The 15009-nt window shown below is 52.5% G+C and overlaps 4 protein-coding genes across 4 annotated transcripts; 2 read left to right on the top strand and 2 right to left on the bottom strand.

Moving 5' to 3' along the window:
• Positions 1-1314: 1314 nt before the first annotated feature.
• E0L32_003562 (uncharacterized protein) lies at positions 1315-3674 on the bottom strand (the record flags this gene model as incomplete). Its single annotated transcript, XM_031137876.1, has 8 exons — positions 1315-1449; positions 1513-1718; positions 1779-1932; positions 1997-2089; positions 2201-2630; positions 2687-2753; positions 3243-3339; positions 3393-3674. The coding sequence occupies 8 exons, from the start codon at positions 3672-3674 to the stop codon at positions 1315-1317; spliced, it is 1464 nt and encodes a 487-aa protein (XP_030998332.1).
• A 2506-nt stretch (positions 3675-6180) lies between these two features.
• On the top strand, positions 6181-8822 carry E0L32_003563 (uncharacterized protein; the record flags this gene model as incomplete). The annotated part of the gene is made up of 6 exons (XM_031137877.1): positions 6181-6438; positions 6492-6815; positions 6875-7075; positions 7125-7343; positions 7393-7927; positions 7978-8822. The coding sequence occupies 6 exons, from the start codon at positions 6181-6183 to the stop codon at positions 8820-8822; spliced, it is 2382 nt and encodes a 793-aa protein (XP_030998333.1).
• Positions 8823-9940: 1118 nt separating this feature from the next.
• Positions 9941-10608, top strand: E0L32_003564 (uncharacterized protein; the record flags this gene model as incomplete). The annotated part of the gene is made up of 3 exons (XM_031137878.1): positions 9941-10104; positions 10327-10450; positions 10552-10608. The coding sequence occupies 3 exons, from the start codon at positions 9941-9943 to the stop codon at positions 10606-10608; spliced, it is 345 nt and encodes a 114-aa protein (XP_030998334.1).
• A 1422-nt stretch (positions 10609-12030) lies between these two features.
• Positions 12031-12598, bottom strand: E0L32_003565 (uncharacterized protein; the record flags this gene model as incomplete). Its single annotated transcript, XM_031137879.1, has 3 exons — positions 12031-12087; positions 12158-12474; positions 12541-12598. 3 exons carry the CDS (start codon positions 12596-12598, stop codon positions 12031-12033), a joined length of 432 nt encoding a protein of 143 aa, XP_030998335.1.
• Between the last annotated feature and the right edge of the window lie 2411 nt (positions 12599-15009).

The following is a 15009-nucleotide window of genomic DNA, read 5'->3' on the forward strand; positions in this document are numbered from 1 at the left end:
AGGCGGCGCAGATTGCACAAGGCCAGTCGCCCGCCTCAGGAACTTTTGTCTTTTCCGACGCGATAGCGCCCTGTTCATGATGAGAGCGATGTACCTTCACCTCATTATGCTCATGCCAACGATACAGTTGAGGGCAGGCCGTGTCATCCTGTCCTTTGGTAGCATTTGGCTTTGGCATATTGGTTTCATTCTCAATCGAGCTCACAATAGCCCCCTTGGAGAATCTAAGCATCTTGAGCGTTTTGTAGGCCCTATGACCATCCTTCTGCTTGCTCCGCCGAGGCTGAGGTGGTTTCCCCTTTGTACCATTATTATTGGCAGAGGCTGAAAAGGTAAAAGGCAACATAAAATACTGGGTCAAGACGGGTGTATCTTGGTAGCCCAAAACTCATGCACTGCTGTATCATACACTTCCATGCACCAAAAGACTCGGGATGCGGTAAACCAATGGAAGATGATGGTCACAATGTTGCCGGAAAGGACCAAAGCAAGAAGACCGCTCAAACGCATTCGACAGGGAAATGAATAAATATCCATTGTCGCAGAGAAATAAATGGTCCTCATTTCAACCGGACCATAAATTTCAACATTATGTCTGTTGTACAACAACATTCACGAATACCTAGGTCCTTGATACTCAAGTGTAGTAGATAGGTTTCTATATCTGATACTGCTGCAACCCGTCGTTTGGTGAAGCACAGACATTCAGTCGAACCTGTCCATCTTTTGTGTCAATGAACAGCGAACCCTGTCAATGCCCGTTGCTGTGGTTGCAAGCTGACAAAGCAAGCAGCCTGACATCATGGTTTGGAGGGCGGGACAAAAAGAGAAATGATTTTGCCCCGCTGTCGAAAACCTGCCGGGTGCCCTCTGGGCTCACCGCCCTTCGGCCGAGTTGACAAGGCCCCGGCAAATAGCATTCAACTGGTCTGGTCTCTTGTGATACTGTCTGTCTGTCTGTCTGTCTGTCTGTCTGTCTGTCACGTCTAGTCGGAATAGTAGAAGGGGAAAGCCAACTTTTTTTTTTTCGCGGTTATGAAGTCTACCTAAAAACTACTTGTGTAGTAAAGACGCCGAGATCTACCTCCAATCGTGAAAATCGTAGGGCGATGCTAGCTCGGATTGGACGACTTGATAGGGCAACAGCCTGCCCATCTAGACTCGCGGGCCAATCTTTCCCCAATAACCTCAGCTAATCGTCCATCGTGACATGCTTGCCCGTACCCCTTCGAGAAAGATGCCGTAATCGTCCATGGGTCGTCATATGTCCTATCCATCCAGCTTCCTTCCCATTAAGAGAGCGCCATAAGTCGTTTACAGGTCATCATCCTCGTCCTCACCGGGGAGGGCGGTCTGGGCAGCCTCGTCCATCTCCTTGCGGTACTGCTCGAGGAGAGCCTCGTCGACCTGGGCGGTGGGCGGGGCAAGGGCAGGTGCAGCGACGAATTCCTACATCATTTTGTTAGTTCGGATCATCTAGGCCAAGACAAATGTGTCGGTGGCGGCGCTTACCAGAGCGGGGTTGCCAACGAGCTTGCGAGCGAGCCAGAGGAAGGGCTTCTCGAAGTTGTAGTTGGACTTGGCCGAGATATCGTAGTACTGCAGGTTCTTCTTGCGGTGGAAGGTGATGGTCTTGGCCTTGACCTTGCGCTCCTTGACATCGACCTTGTTGCCGCAGAGGACGATGGGGATGTTCTCGCAGACACGGACGAGATCGCCTGTTATCTAGGTTTAGCGTTGATGTTGATCGCACTGGGGAGATCGTCAATGGTACGTACGGTGCCAGTTGGGGACGTTCTTGTAGGTAATGCGGGAGGTGACATCGAACATGATGATACCGCACTGGCCGTTGATGTAGTAGCCATCACGCAGACCGCCGAACTTCTCCTGACCAGCCGTGTCCCAGACGTCGAACTGGATCTGACCGAAGTTCTGTGCGCTTCGTTAGCATTGGGTCGCTCGGGGATTCCACCCGGTTCCAAAATGCGGTACTTACTGTGGTGAAGCCAAGAGGGTGAACTTCGACGCCAAGAGTGGCCATGTACTTCTTTTCGAACTCTCCAGTCAAGTGGCGCTTGACGAAGGTGGTCTTGGATGCGTGATAAGTTAGCAAAACGTTTCCCATGATTGGGTAGCAAATGGCAATGGCTCCCGATCGTTGCAATCAGAGTCGGACAACAGCCGGTATCTCGATGCATACCTTTCCAGTACCACCGTCGCCGACAAGCACAAGCTTGAAGGTCGGGACTTGCGAGGCAGCCTCAGCCATGGTTGTGATGGGTATCGAGAAAAAGGCGGAAAGTTGAAGATAACGTGGGTCAGAACTGAAGCGCGGGGTTAGCCTGGTATTTGGGTGATAAGGCCCTTGAAGCACGAGGCAACGGCGGTTCCGGGAGGAGGAAAATGATCCAGAATATCTGGGGGCTGGAATAGTCTGGCTCTTACCTTCGCCGGGGTGGAGGATGCGAAGTTTGGGAGAAGGTTGAAGGGGGGAAAATTCACGATCGGCTGTCTTTTGGATGTTGTTTTGTAGGCGATCTTGCTTGGGGTCTAGGCGAAAATCTCGTTGTTGGGCCTCCTCCCTCTCATCACGTGAGTCTGGTGGGACGTCACTTTTGTCAAAAAAGTCGCTTTTTTTACAGCAGCTTTTAAGCTATGCAGCACGACCAGTGACTACAGTACTCACTGATAAGCTGCTTCCTTGGTCAGTGCCAATACATGAATCACAAGGTAGGCGATTTTGAGGCTGCCATCTAAGAATTGGTCTCGGTATGACCAAGCTGGCCAGGATCCATGTCACTGTACTCCAGTGTTGCCTTCTCAGCACTGACTGCATAGCACAGGATGGCCTAGGTACCTAGTGCAGCCCAATCTGCTCCACTGGCCTTCATCCTAACCAAGTACCCTTGGCCAAATCAGTCAGCCAGCCAGGTTGGATAGCAAAACTCGAGTTGGGCAGAGGAAGACACTGCCCCGAGATCCACTGAAGCCTTAGGGATGTGAAGATAGTTATTTGATGTTCTATTCAGCTCTACAAAGCTAGTCACAGGGTATCATCTCGTATTTCGCCCGAAACCATTGCCCCTTCCGAGCAGCGATAGCTAGGCTTACCGCCGCCACTTGTCAGGCTCTTCCTTATCGCACACACGTTCTCAAGGGCCTACCTGAGGAATTTGTAGCTCTCACACACTCAATCATGTCGCTTGCCGTTCAAAGCGGGAGTATGTGACAGCCCAACATACCACGTCCTCCCCAGTCCCGACGTGGCGTGAGTGTCAATCGAAGCTCCTGCAACGAACCCGAGCCAGCTCCTCTGGCCACTTTAACGAGTATGTTTTGCTGGCGCTGGTTAGCGTGGGCACCGAGCATCGATGGACAACGGCCCGACTCACCCCTTCATTGCCTTGAACGCATTCGGCCAGCTTCTTCAAGTTGTCGTGGTTGCTAGCGTTCACATAACCAAAATTCCGGATCAGGTCGCCAGCTTTCAGGCCCGCGCTGTCCGCAGGACTCCTGGCCACGACACTGTTGACTTTGGCAAAAGGACGCTCCAGAACCTCCAGCACGCTGTCCCGCAGGACGGGGGCGGGCTCGCTCGAGGAGCCAGCTGGCTCGTCAGCAGTGTCTTGAAGACTGGCAAAATGCTCATGAAGGTGTTTCTCGATCCGTGCCATCAAGTCTTTGTAGTCGTTCCTCAGATGTATGATGCGCGCCCTGGTTGTTCGGACTGTGCATAGTTAGAAGAAGAACCCCAGGATGGAAGCGCAAAAGGTCTGCACTTGCTCTGTGCTACATCGATGTCGGCTCTCGGAAACCCATCGCCAGTCAAAAGGCTGGTGTTCATGTCCACCCCATGCTTCTCAACCGTCAGAGCTCCAGGTCACGACGGATAGGCATGAATGAATTGACGCACCGAATCAAGAACGCCGCTGAGAGCCCGAAGCTCGGCTTCCATGTCGTCCTTCTTTCGCTGAAGCTCCGCAAATGACAGCTGCCCCGCATTGCCGTTGGTGATGGGGGCAGACGTCGGTCCCGATGGGACGGTGGGTGCATGTAGGTTACTCATCCTCAGCGGGAGGCCCATAATCGTCCTGACATTCGATCCGACAAGGTCATGTTCCCACGGCGATGATGCGAGAGAGGGCCGTGAAGCTGGAGCGAATCGAGGTTCCTAGTCTGCAACCTGGGGTGGCTGCCTTCTGATTGCTCCCAATTCATCACGTGCCGGCAGACGCTAAGGTCTCAGTGGAATCCATTCATATCTTTGGCACTCCATCACCACCTCCCAAGTACAAGCCTCTTCTCAATAACATGTCAACAATTCATAATCAAGAGTTTCCAACCAACTCATCACATGACCTCTGATCGAGGGCATTCGCCCTTTCATTTCGGAAAGGTCGTATGTTGGCCAATAGCAGAAGTGCCGCATCACTTCTGGATTTGAGATTGCTAGCATAGCCAAAACTGGACATGTTAAACCTTCGTCAGGGAGAACCGTTTAACAACTTGAAGACCCAAAATCGTCATGGGGTTTTTGGGCTATGGTGGCCATGGTAAAAGAGGTATCTCTGGCAGGACCTGGACGTGATTAAGGTTATTGACAAGGATCCATGGATTAAAGTTAGTTCAGGGTTTGGGGGACGGTTACGGTGTTTGCTAGTGGTGGTATTAGTTAGACACAGCTGGAGTCATTTTCGCCAGGGAGTACCTTACTGCGTCTAGCAGCAAACACGCACTCCGCCGAACTCGCACCTCTATTCTTCTTGAAGGTGCGGAGAAGCTTGCGAAATTCATCCGCGCCTTCGCAACGTCGTAAGAGCATAGTCGAAGACATACCTGCTGGCACTGACCTCAGGAAAAAAGAAATAGTCTAGGCAGAAAGAAAGCTCTTACTTCCCTTGTTTGGTGTAGGCCAAATGACTGAGAGGAAGCCATACAGCAACCTCACAAATGTCTCGGTCACGACACACGCACTATTACTGTGACGCGTTCCATGCTGGTGGCGGACGTGGTAGCTCAGTATCGACAACAGCTCCTGGCACTACCTACCTAAGCTACCCTACACGTAGTGCTTCCCTCCAGCACAGGCGGGCGGGAGCTAAGCTCAGATGTGGAACCATCTAGGTACACATGTAGGAGTTGATAATGTCTTGCAGGGTGGCCGGGACGTAATTGTCCTGGATTCAAGTTGCACCTGTAGCAGAGAATAGGAAGCTTGACACCATGTGCAATCTCTCCATGCGCACCTTCATGCCAATATTCTCAATATCTCGTTTCGTATTAAAACCCAGGAGCTTTGTGCTGGTAAATCAGTTCCACCAAAGCCAAGCTTCCAAGGAAAGTGGTCAGGAGGTGCTATTACCTCGCGCTTCGGGATGTCTTGGCCCACCTGCCATCGCACCTTCCTGGAAGGACTACAAGAGTGAAGATGTTGAGACCAGACGCGTCTCCGGTTTTCATTACACTCGGCAAAAGTCGTATGCTGGTCCCGCTGTACGATCACGGATCTTGGCCTGCTTCTTCTCTTATCAACGTACTTTATGTCTTGACTTCCCTTGCGGATAGACTCCTGGCCGGGTCGAACGTTTTGGTCTCTTGGAATGTGAATATTTGAGTCTTCTGGTTTTGGATTCTATTGTCATTATCATGTCACTCTCAGATGCAAGCTCTCGGAGCTCTCGATCGGCGGCGTCCTCCCTCCGCATCTTGCGTATGGCGGACAATACTGACACGAAGCTACCCATGCTTGACAATCAAAGCGATCTTCAATCGATAACTCAATCGTCATGTCTCAATGGCGGCGAGGTCACGCCAACACATCCAGCGATCCATCCAGCAGACCTTCGAACGTAGGATGTTCTGAATGGTTTGGCTGCTGGTACAGCGACTGTTTACAATCGTTCCTTGTCAGAAGCAGGAGATTGGATGGAGTGGGCTCCAGAGGGCGCAACGCCGTTGAAGGCGACGAAAGTTCCTTTCCAGAAATGGATCCAGTCTTTGCATCGACGCCATCGCGGAAGACATAAAGTGCTTACACGCTTTGAAGGCGGAAGAGGGATCTCGTTACAAGTTCTGGATCCAGCTCACGACCCAGGCTCGCAGTTTCCCCTATCCGGTCACCACAGACAATCATCATCTGGGTCTTCTTCACAATATGTGACCGGGGTCAGGCCTGCAAGCATGAGCCTCGCTAGTACCAGCATCATAGGTCGAACCCGTCGTGATATGCTACGGTCTACGGCCGGCGTTACAAAGGTCGACCGCAGCACGAGGACTTCGATATCTGTCGGTCGGTTTTCCGAGGACGGTTTCATTACGGATCGCCAACCTCCCCCAGATCCAGCGGTTATATACAGAGCGCATCAACGAATGCGGATCTTGGAAGAACTTGTTGCTACCGAAGAAGGCTACATCGGAGACATGCGATTCCTCGCAAATGTCAGTGGCGTCCCATCAGATGCTGTTCGGACTTTGTTTTAACCCCATTTCAGGCATACGTGACGACCTTGGCATCCATGCCAACACTCCCGGGCGGCCTTCGCACCTCCATCAATCGCAACATCATGGACCTCATCGAGCTTCACGAGGAGATACTTGGCGAGCTGCATCGAGCGATCCCCCACTCTGAGTACTCACAGACCACCGATTCCGAGTCTGCACCTATACATGTTGGACAACCAAGCCACCACAGATGGGGGGGCAGTGTCGATGGTGAGCCGGAGCATCAAAGAAAGAGTCTTCGGCCTCAGGACACCACAGGAATGACTGCCGACCCTCAAGTGGCTGCAACTGTTGCGAGGATCTTCATACACAAAGTACGTCAAAAGCCCGCCCGATCCCACACATTCCACTGATATATCGACCCTGTTGATAGATGAATCGCTTTTTCCTGTACGAAGAGTATGGTGCGAAATATGAATTAATGATCAGGGATATTTCTCTCGCTCGGCAAACTTTACCTCGTTGGGACAGGTGCCAAAGAGGCCTCGAGGCTCTGGCCTCATCGCTGAGCGCTGCCAACGCTCCGGCCGACCAGCAGAAAAAGTCCCTTACGATTAGAGATCTGTTGGTTAAGGTACGTAGCTCGTGGCCGCACTGCTCTCGGTGTGCTGACCGTGTTCAAGCCTATACAACGTGTGTGTCGATATCCTCTTCTCTTTTCCGAACTCCTGAAACACACCCCCGTCTGCGATTGCCCAAGTTCTCATATGGACGTGGAACATACTTTGGTGCGCCTGCGAGAAACTACCAAGGAGATAAATCGTGCTGCGGATGATAGCCAGGTCAGGTCTACTGTGGAGAGAACATGGCTTCTGCAGGACCGCCTGAGCTTTGCCAACCAGGTATGCAGTGCGCTGCAAGGAAACCGCTCTCCTGTCTAACTTCTCCCAGAAATTGGATGCCATGTCAAGAAGTCGAATACGTTCCTTGGGACACATCCGCCTTTGCGGCGTTCTTCATGTCTGCTGGCAGACCAGAGATAGTGTCACGGGTAGTTATATGATCTGCCTTCTCTACCGATGCCACCTTTGCATTGCTACGGCTGGTCGAGCCGATAGTATGTACGCAATACAGGCTTGTATACCCTTGAATAATATCAAGGTCGAAGAGCCTGATAATGGACGAGGTATGTACAGTGAATACGATGCCTTTCCTGCACCCGGGCTCTGCCGCAAGACGATTCGATTGACACATGCCAAAGGTCTGCAGTGTCATACGGCGCGCTATTCCTGGAAGCTTGTTTTCGAAAGCGACCACCAGCTGTACGAGCTGATTATGTCGGCTTGTAGCCAAAAGGAGATGATGCATTGGCGAACCAGACTGGACAATTCAACACCTGTCAATGGGCAACATCAGTCCCAAACCTGTCCCATCGGGTCATTGGCACTCGACATTAAGTCATTGGGATTTGTGTATAGGAAGCCAGGTAGCCTCACTTTGATCCAATTATCTCTGAGATTGTCTAACCATCTCCAGGAACGATGACTCGGAGGATGTCGATACACAGGGCGACTACATTGGGACCAAAGTCGCCTCTTTACCAAGTCATCATCAAAAACACCAGCAACCACAAAGAATCGACGGGCACAAGCACCAAATCTCCTATCAACCGCTCACACTCTCTGCTGACTACTACGGCCCGTATCCCTGTTCTGGCACCAGCCAGAGGCGAGCGAGCGCGACTCGAAGCTCTGGTTTCTGATGTATGGACCAAAGAGATCTTACCTTTTCCTGGGATTATGGAACGATCGCGAAGCGAGCGTCCTGCCAGGACTTCAGCTTCGTCAATGATCCGGAAACTGAGTGTGGCCAGCATTGCTAGCACATTCTCGCGGCGTTCGAGCAGCTTTTCCAGCATGCATGTTGCAGGTACTGCTGATCAGCTTGACGACAATGAGTCGACAACGACACTAGAGCAAGATATCGAGGGTCATGCGGTCGAGAACGAGGCCAGCCCTGGGGAATGGTCGAAGTCGTGTTTGTCAGTCATCACGGACGAAGCAGACAAGCGTAGCATTACTCCTCCTCATGGTACAATCATCGACGAAGCCAAAGAAATCGAAAGAACTTCCTCTCGAGTCGAAGGACGACTGCGGACAGCTGTTCAGTCTATGGCAAGTCTGAACACTTGTCGTCCAACGAGTCGGCAAGTGACTCAAACATCAAGGGTGACTGCTGCCAACTCTATGCAAGAGAGCGCGAACACACCCTTTAGCGACAGCTGTGCTGCGTCACCCGTTAAGCCGGTTAGCAAGTGGACCAAGATTGGGAGTCTGCACCGTGGCGTGTCTGTTCAAGGGATCCGAAGCTTGTTTCGATAAACGGCGGAAAGCTCAACTTGGCGTTCCAGCCTCGTTTCGCTTGGGACCAGAGCACTCCCCTGTCCGAGTCGTGTTCTCGACGCGCCGAATATTCATATCATGTTGGCTGCTATGGCGAGGCCCCCTATCACTACCTTGAAAGATTGGGGTGTGTAGTTGGATTGTCTGTAGATACTGGCTCAAGAAAATACATTCATTCATATAATGCGACCCTCAGGAATCCAAGCAAATGTGAAAAACCATCGCGTTGGCAGTGTCGTCTCATGAGAACTTCAGCTAAGACCAGGACCGTTCACCCCACTGCACTGTAGTCGTAGATATAGCACTGCACTTGCTGTAGGTACTTCAAGCTCAAAACTCAAGATACATGCTAAGAAACGTGTTCTCTTCTAGCTTATCGATGCCAGCAAGGCAACGGACATCCCCAGATTGTTTACCGTGAGCCTCATGTCATGAACAGTACCTACACCCATGGCTACAGTGGCTCGTAGGAAAGGTGTGACGTAAGATGAGCTGCAGGAACCACCAAGGAATCTTGGGAGCACCAGGACCCGCTGAACCAGCCCCGAAGAGTACCTACTTGTACCTATGTGGCCTGTATTTGCTCTAGTAGCCCCACCCTCAAATGCTACTGGCACCACTTTACAGCGGCTTAGGTGCCGCCGTGCCGCCCCGCTCAAACTGCCAGCTTCCACCTTCGAAGCCATTCGAAAGGTCGTGTGCCCCGCGGTGCCTATGACGTATGCATCACGAGCGTACCTAGCCCATTACGCAGCGCCATGCCAGACACAGAGAATCGCAGTGCCATGGTGTGACGATCTTGCCCAGCCGACCAATTGATACAGGTGCAAACAAGCTGGTACTCGCTAGTAGGCAGGTACGGGAATTCTTCCAGACAGAGCTTTAAATTCCCCATCCGTGGAGCTGCTGGAGCTTTAAAACCTTCTTGCCTCCCTCACCTTCTTCCATCCTCTCTCCATCATCATATCATCCATCACTCACACATCCTCAGAGTAAAGAACGCCAACACTCACGATTCTCCATTCCTACCCACAAATCAATCCCCTTCTTCTTCAGAATCAACAACCAGAAACCCTTTCCCCATAACCACAATCGCAATGGCTCGCGGCGAGACTGTCCAGAACAAGGCTCACTACAAGGGCAAGGAGGACGACTTCCTCGTCTTTATTGACGACATGGAGGCCTTCAATAAGTGGAAGACCGACAAGTCTGTCCCCATGGCTCACTTCATCTCCTCCTTCAAGATCTTCGTCACCCACAAGTAAGTCTTGAATCTTTGCTCTCATGGAGTACCCATTGCATCATCCGGGTTGGATGGATTGGTTCTTGTCTGCCCACACTCTCTCGCAGCCCTCATCATTGACGGGGTACTGCGTGCATGCCCTTCACCGTTTGATTGACGGCTCTGACCTTACCAATTCGTACCTTCCCCGTCTGGTGATTCCTTCAATGAATGTGTGAGCGCTGACCTCTTTGATCACAGGCAAGGTGCACAGGGTACGTATGATACCGCCTCAAAGTCGACCCTGGACAACGAGTTCGGCACCCACAACGACGAGGACGTCATCAAGCAGATCCTGGAGAAGGGAACGGTCCAGGAGTCAGAGGTAAGCTGTTCCTTCCCAACTATCATCATACGATGGTCGTTTGGGCAATTAGTCGTCGCCAAGCCATGGAGCATCCACTAATGACCAACCTCACGACACAGATGCCTGAGCGCCAAGGCAACACGAACGACTCGTTCGGTGCGAGGGCCGCCCATTAGGAAGGCCGTTAGAGGAACCTTCGCAGCAGACATTCGTGGAAGGCAAGCGCGCTGCCGCTGCTGGCAGCTCGTGTCCATGGGAAAACACCGGCGTCATGCACGCAGAGGTCGGCCATGATTTGATTGCGGGCCGCATGGGAATTTGGAGTTTACTGCGTTGATCTTTGAACAGGAACAGGGAGATAGCGCATCTGGAACGAGGGGGGATCTCTGTAGGCCGATGGCTCTGGTGTCATTTGCTGCAGCCTGCAAGAGACGCTCTGAGCTAGCGAGCTTGGTCATTTCTGTGCCATACAGCAGCGTAGCTGTCAAAGCGATTTCTTTTCCCGCTCGAATGCTGTCGTTTCTGGGTACACCCTGTGTGACTATTATGTTTATGTGGAAATGACTGTTGTGATCAGTTTTGACGTTTTTTAAATGTGGCATCCTGGTGGTCACCCGAGGAGACTTGGCAACTCGACCTTCTGGAGCCCCATCTCAAATGGAGAAGCGATCTACCATTCCAGAATCTCCCCCGACTTGGCTGAAACGAAACTACACACTTACAACGCTCTGTAACAAGACTGTTGCGGTGTGGTGTGGTGCATGTTTACTGCAAAGTCTACCAAGTGTCGCTGAGAATCACAGGCGAATCTGGTCAACCCGGGTCCGTACGCTGGAAGATCGATTTTCTCATCAGAATGAGACCAGATTATTAGTCCTACCCCCTATGTTGGTCCTGTTCATAGCCATTTCGGAAGGATCGTGGGCCAAGGGAAATAGGTGGTTTGACTTCAGACATCGAGTATTAGATATCCTACTTCCACTATGCTATTCTCAATCATCCACTGCTTTCTTCACATCCCCCGTCTGTCTGTATATATGGGAAACCCCGGGGCAACACGTAAATGGTTGTTTGCCGAGGGCCCCTATTGATGGTACACTTCCTCCCCTCTCCCATCAGATCCTCACCCTGAAAGAAACATAAAAACCGACTTGGAAAACTGACACCTCCTCGACTCCCTCCGGCCTCTAACCCCACTCCTTGCTTCTCATAAGTAAGAAACGGATGAAGCAAGCCCGTACCCACCACCAAAAAGGAAGCGGATGCTGTGAGAGATTGCTCTCGCCTCTTCTCTCTTTCTCCTTTGGATATATGAATTTCGCCGCAGCATCGAGGCCTGTCTCTGTGTGTGCTGAATATTGGAATACAAGGCTATAGATTGTTGTAAAAGGATATGGTCTTTGACCGCTTGTCTAGAAACAGAAAAATGGAAAGGCGTGTATGTATGCGTGTTGCGCGCTGTATGTACACGGTTGATTTGATTGATTGATCGATAGATCGGTCGGTCGGTCGGTCGAGTGGGTGAAGACTGCGATGATCGGGCACAAGAGGGCGAAGGCTTCTGAGCAGAGGCGAGGTGGGCGTCATTTTCTGAACGACTAAGCCCGGCCACGTCCTCCTCTCTGTGGGAGCGTCCATGGCTTCGCACAAACGATCTAAATCCAGAGTTTGTCAGTACTGAGCGCCTCCATCAAGAACCCTCCACAGACAAAGCGCAAAACGTACCTCTCCCTCGCTGTAGGCCCAAAAGTAGGCGATCATGCCGACCAGATAGTAGATCGCGGCGTTGGTGCCCTGGTAGATCAACGCGGCAGCGAGAGCAGCCAGGGGGAGCAGAGCCAAGCGCATCTCGATGCTGCGATGGATGCTCGAGCCGGCGATCAGGCCCAGCGGCCACTCCCACGCCAGAAGCAGCAGTCCCATGACCAGATTGATGACCTGCAATATCGGCAGCGGCTTCACTGCCGGGTTGAGCGTCTTGGTCAAGAAGTCGAAAAAGATCTTGGGCCAGAAGAAGCTCTCGAGGGCGGCGGCAACTTGGTCTAGAACATGGTACGGTTAGTCCTCGCAGTCCAGTGTGCGATTTGCAAAGGGGGTTTTCTACTCACAAGCTGCGGCGGAGAGGACAACCAACCGCGCCCAGTGGTTCTTGATAAGTCTACCCATGGTGAAATCCTGCTCTCACAAAACCGGTGGCTTCCTCGAATTTCCTGGCTCTTGGTCCTATAACTCTTTCCAGCAGCTGCCCTTTTTTCGCTGTCCTAGCTCTTTCGATGTCCCTGCACTTTGCTTCGGTGGTGATTCCAGAACCCAAAACTTTCCAATCAAGATCCAAAGCGTCAAGCCGTGCGAAAGAAGGGAACGAGGCGGAATAAGGTCCTCTCTCAAAGAAGGAAGCGGTTACCGAAAAGGGCCGAAGCAAGTCGAAGGAGTCGAAAGGAAAGCAGGTATCCGGACCCGCTGGTAAACAAACAAAAACTGTCGATATGAAAGAAGGCTATCGACAAGCGAGTGCACAGCGCTGGCGAGCCGAAGAGGGAAGAAGAGAGGAAGCAGAGCCAAGAGGCCGCGGCCGGCGGGACCCCAGAGGACTATATTGGTGACTGGAGGGAAGGGGAGGCGGTACTTGCCCAGAGGGCAGCACCCGGGGGCGAGGTCGTGTATCAGACGAGTTTCTGGCAGCCGGGGCCCACGTCTGATGATTAGAGTTGGGGACTGGGATGATATCTCTGGAGATCCACGTTCGAGCTATCCGATCTATGATGACAGCGGGCATCCGAGCGGCATGACCTGTTTGAAAAACCCTGAGAGTGGATGCTCGAGGCTGAATGCGGTCCTCGATCTAGAGGCTGCTCCGCAGCAATGGTAAGGACCAGCGAGTTTCCGAGGTCAAGACGAGACGATAGTGTGTACAGAGGTCATGGAGAGACTCGAGCGTGGCAAGGGACCACCGACAGAATGGAGTATGGCGTTCAAGGGCTGGGCTCGGTTGAGGATTTCAGGAGCGCAGTCGCATTGATGAGTGTTTGAAGATCATACAAGACGAGGGTTGTCAAGGAGGCCGATGTGAGGCACTGGACCCATCCAGCATATAAGAGAATGCTGTCTGATCTCCAAGCGGAGCGGGAGGCATGCAAGTTTAAGAAGCGACATGGGAGGGAAGCGGGGCCTACGGGCATGGTCTAAGACGACCAAGAACTGCGTGTGCTTGGGATCGTTGTCCCCAAGGATGTCAAGGCCTTGCCTGCTTGCTTGTGTGGGCCGAGACGAGGCGGGTCATGGCATGGATGGCAGATGGAAGCCGAACGTGGGCAAAAAGAAAAAGGAAAGCAGCACAACGGAGGTGTGGCTGGACCTGGTTGGGAAGAGTCGCAGAACCGTCTCGCCAGCCATGGCCGAGACCGCCAACTCCCCTCAGAATGCTTGCACTTGCAGCCATTCAATCCGCCATGCGCGCTAACCAGGCGGCATGCGATGTGCATCTGCGTGCGTGGTTCGGCAGCAATCCCAGGGCCGGCCTGTTATGATGTCCCGCAGCAAAGCCCGACAATGCCATATGATCCGAATGCCTCCTCCTCCCTGAGGCCCTTTCCTTGGGCAAGACGGGAGGGGCTAGGGCGGTAAACCAGCTCGTACCCAAGGCTGCGCAATCTCGCGGAGTCGCAGCGAGGGCATGCTGTGGCCCAATAGACGATACCTCATGGCTGCGGAGCAACCCAACCGCCCCGGGAAGATGCGGCGGGAACTGCACAGGACAGCACAGACGAGTACGGCCGCCATTGGGCCATTGGAGCACCATCTCGTCGCCAGACAGACAGCGAGGTGGGAGGTGGGAGGTGGTGGGTTGGAAAAAGGTACAACGAACCAGGGCAAGAGTGTCGAGAATAGCAACCATGTCGGTGGTCTGTGTGATTGGAGAGTCTGGGCGGTTACAGGTCTGGGCAGAGCCAATCCTAGGCCCTCGCTTCGCATAGCTGCTTCACCACTTGCAGCAGAACGGCAGGGGTCCCCCAGCCACGGCGACAAGGTTGGCCACCCTTCAAACACTAACACACCCCGGACTAACTACAGCAGGTAGTTAGGTACCTCTAGCACTCGCACCACTCACCTCACACCGCTGCTGTCCCCAGCTGGTCAACCATCTGCTCAACACGATGGCAATCTCGCACTATGATCTTTTGTTATTTCATCCATCTGCCAATGAGGCTCAAAGAGCCTCAGATATACCCAAAATGGAAACATGCTCCAAGTAATTGGCATCGCCCAGGCACTCCGGACGGAGGCTAGCCAGGATCGGTAACCAATCCTCGCCGAGTTCTTGATATTTGAAGTCCAACTCGCACCAGGTTATTTCGACCTCATCTCCACCAACATTCAACGTCTTGGCTTCATCTATTCCAACATGTGTAGCGTGGCTAACATCAGACTAATAATCGCCCAGTAGCGAGTCAACCCTATCAGGCTGTAGGGTCATTCAGTCACATGGCGTTATGAGAGATGCTCCCCTGCCTCAGCAAGCGCTTTTTCTCATTACACGGCGTTGAAAAGTCGTGCTCTCGTGAGACCGATTCAAGCAA

Source organism: Thyridium curvatum (genome assembly GCF_004353045.1).
Source record: "Thyridium curvatum strain D216 chromosome Unknown NODE_16_length_530760_cov_82.129700, whole genome shotgun sequence".
In the NCBI taxonomy this organism is placed as follows: domain Eukaryota; kingdom Fungi; phylum Ascomycota; class Sordariomycetes; order Thyridiales; family Thyridiaceae; genus Thyridium; species Thyridium curvatum.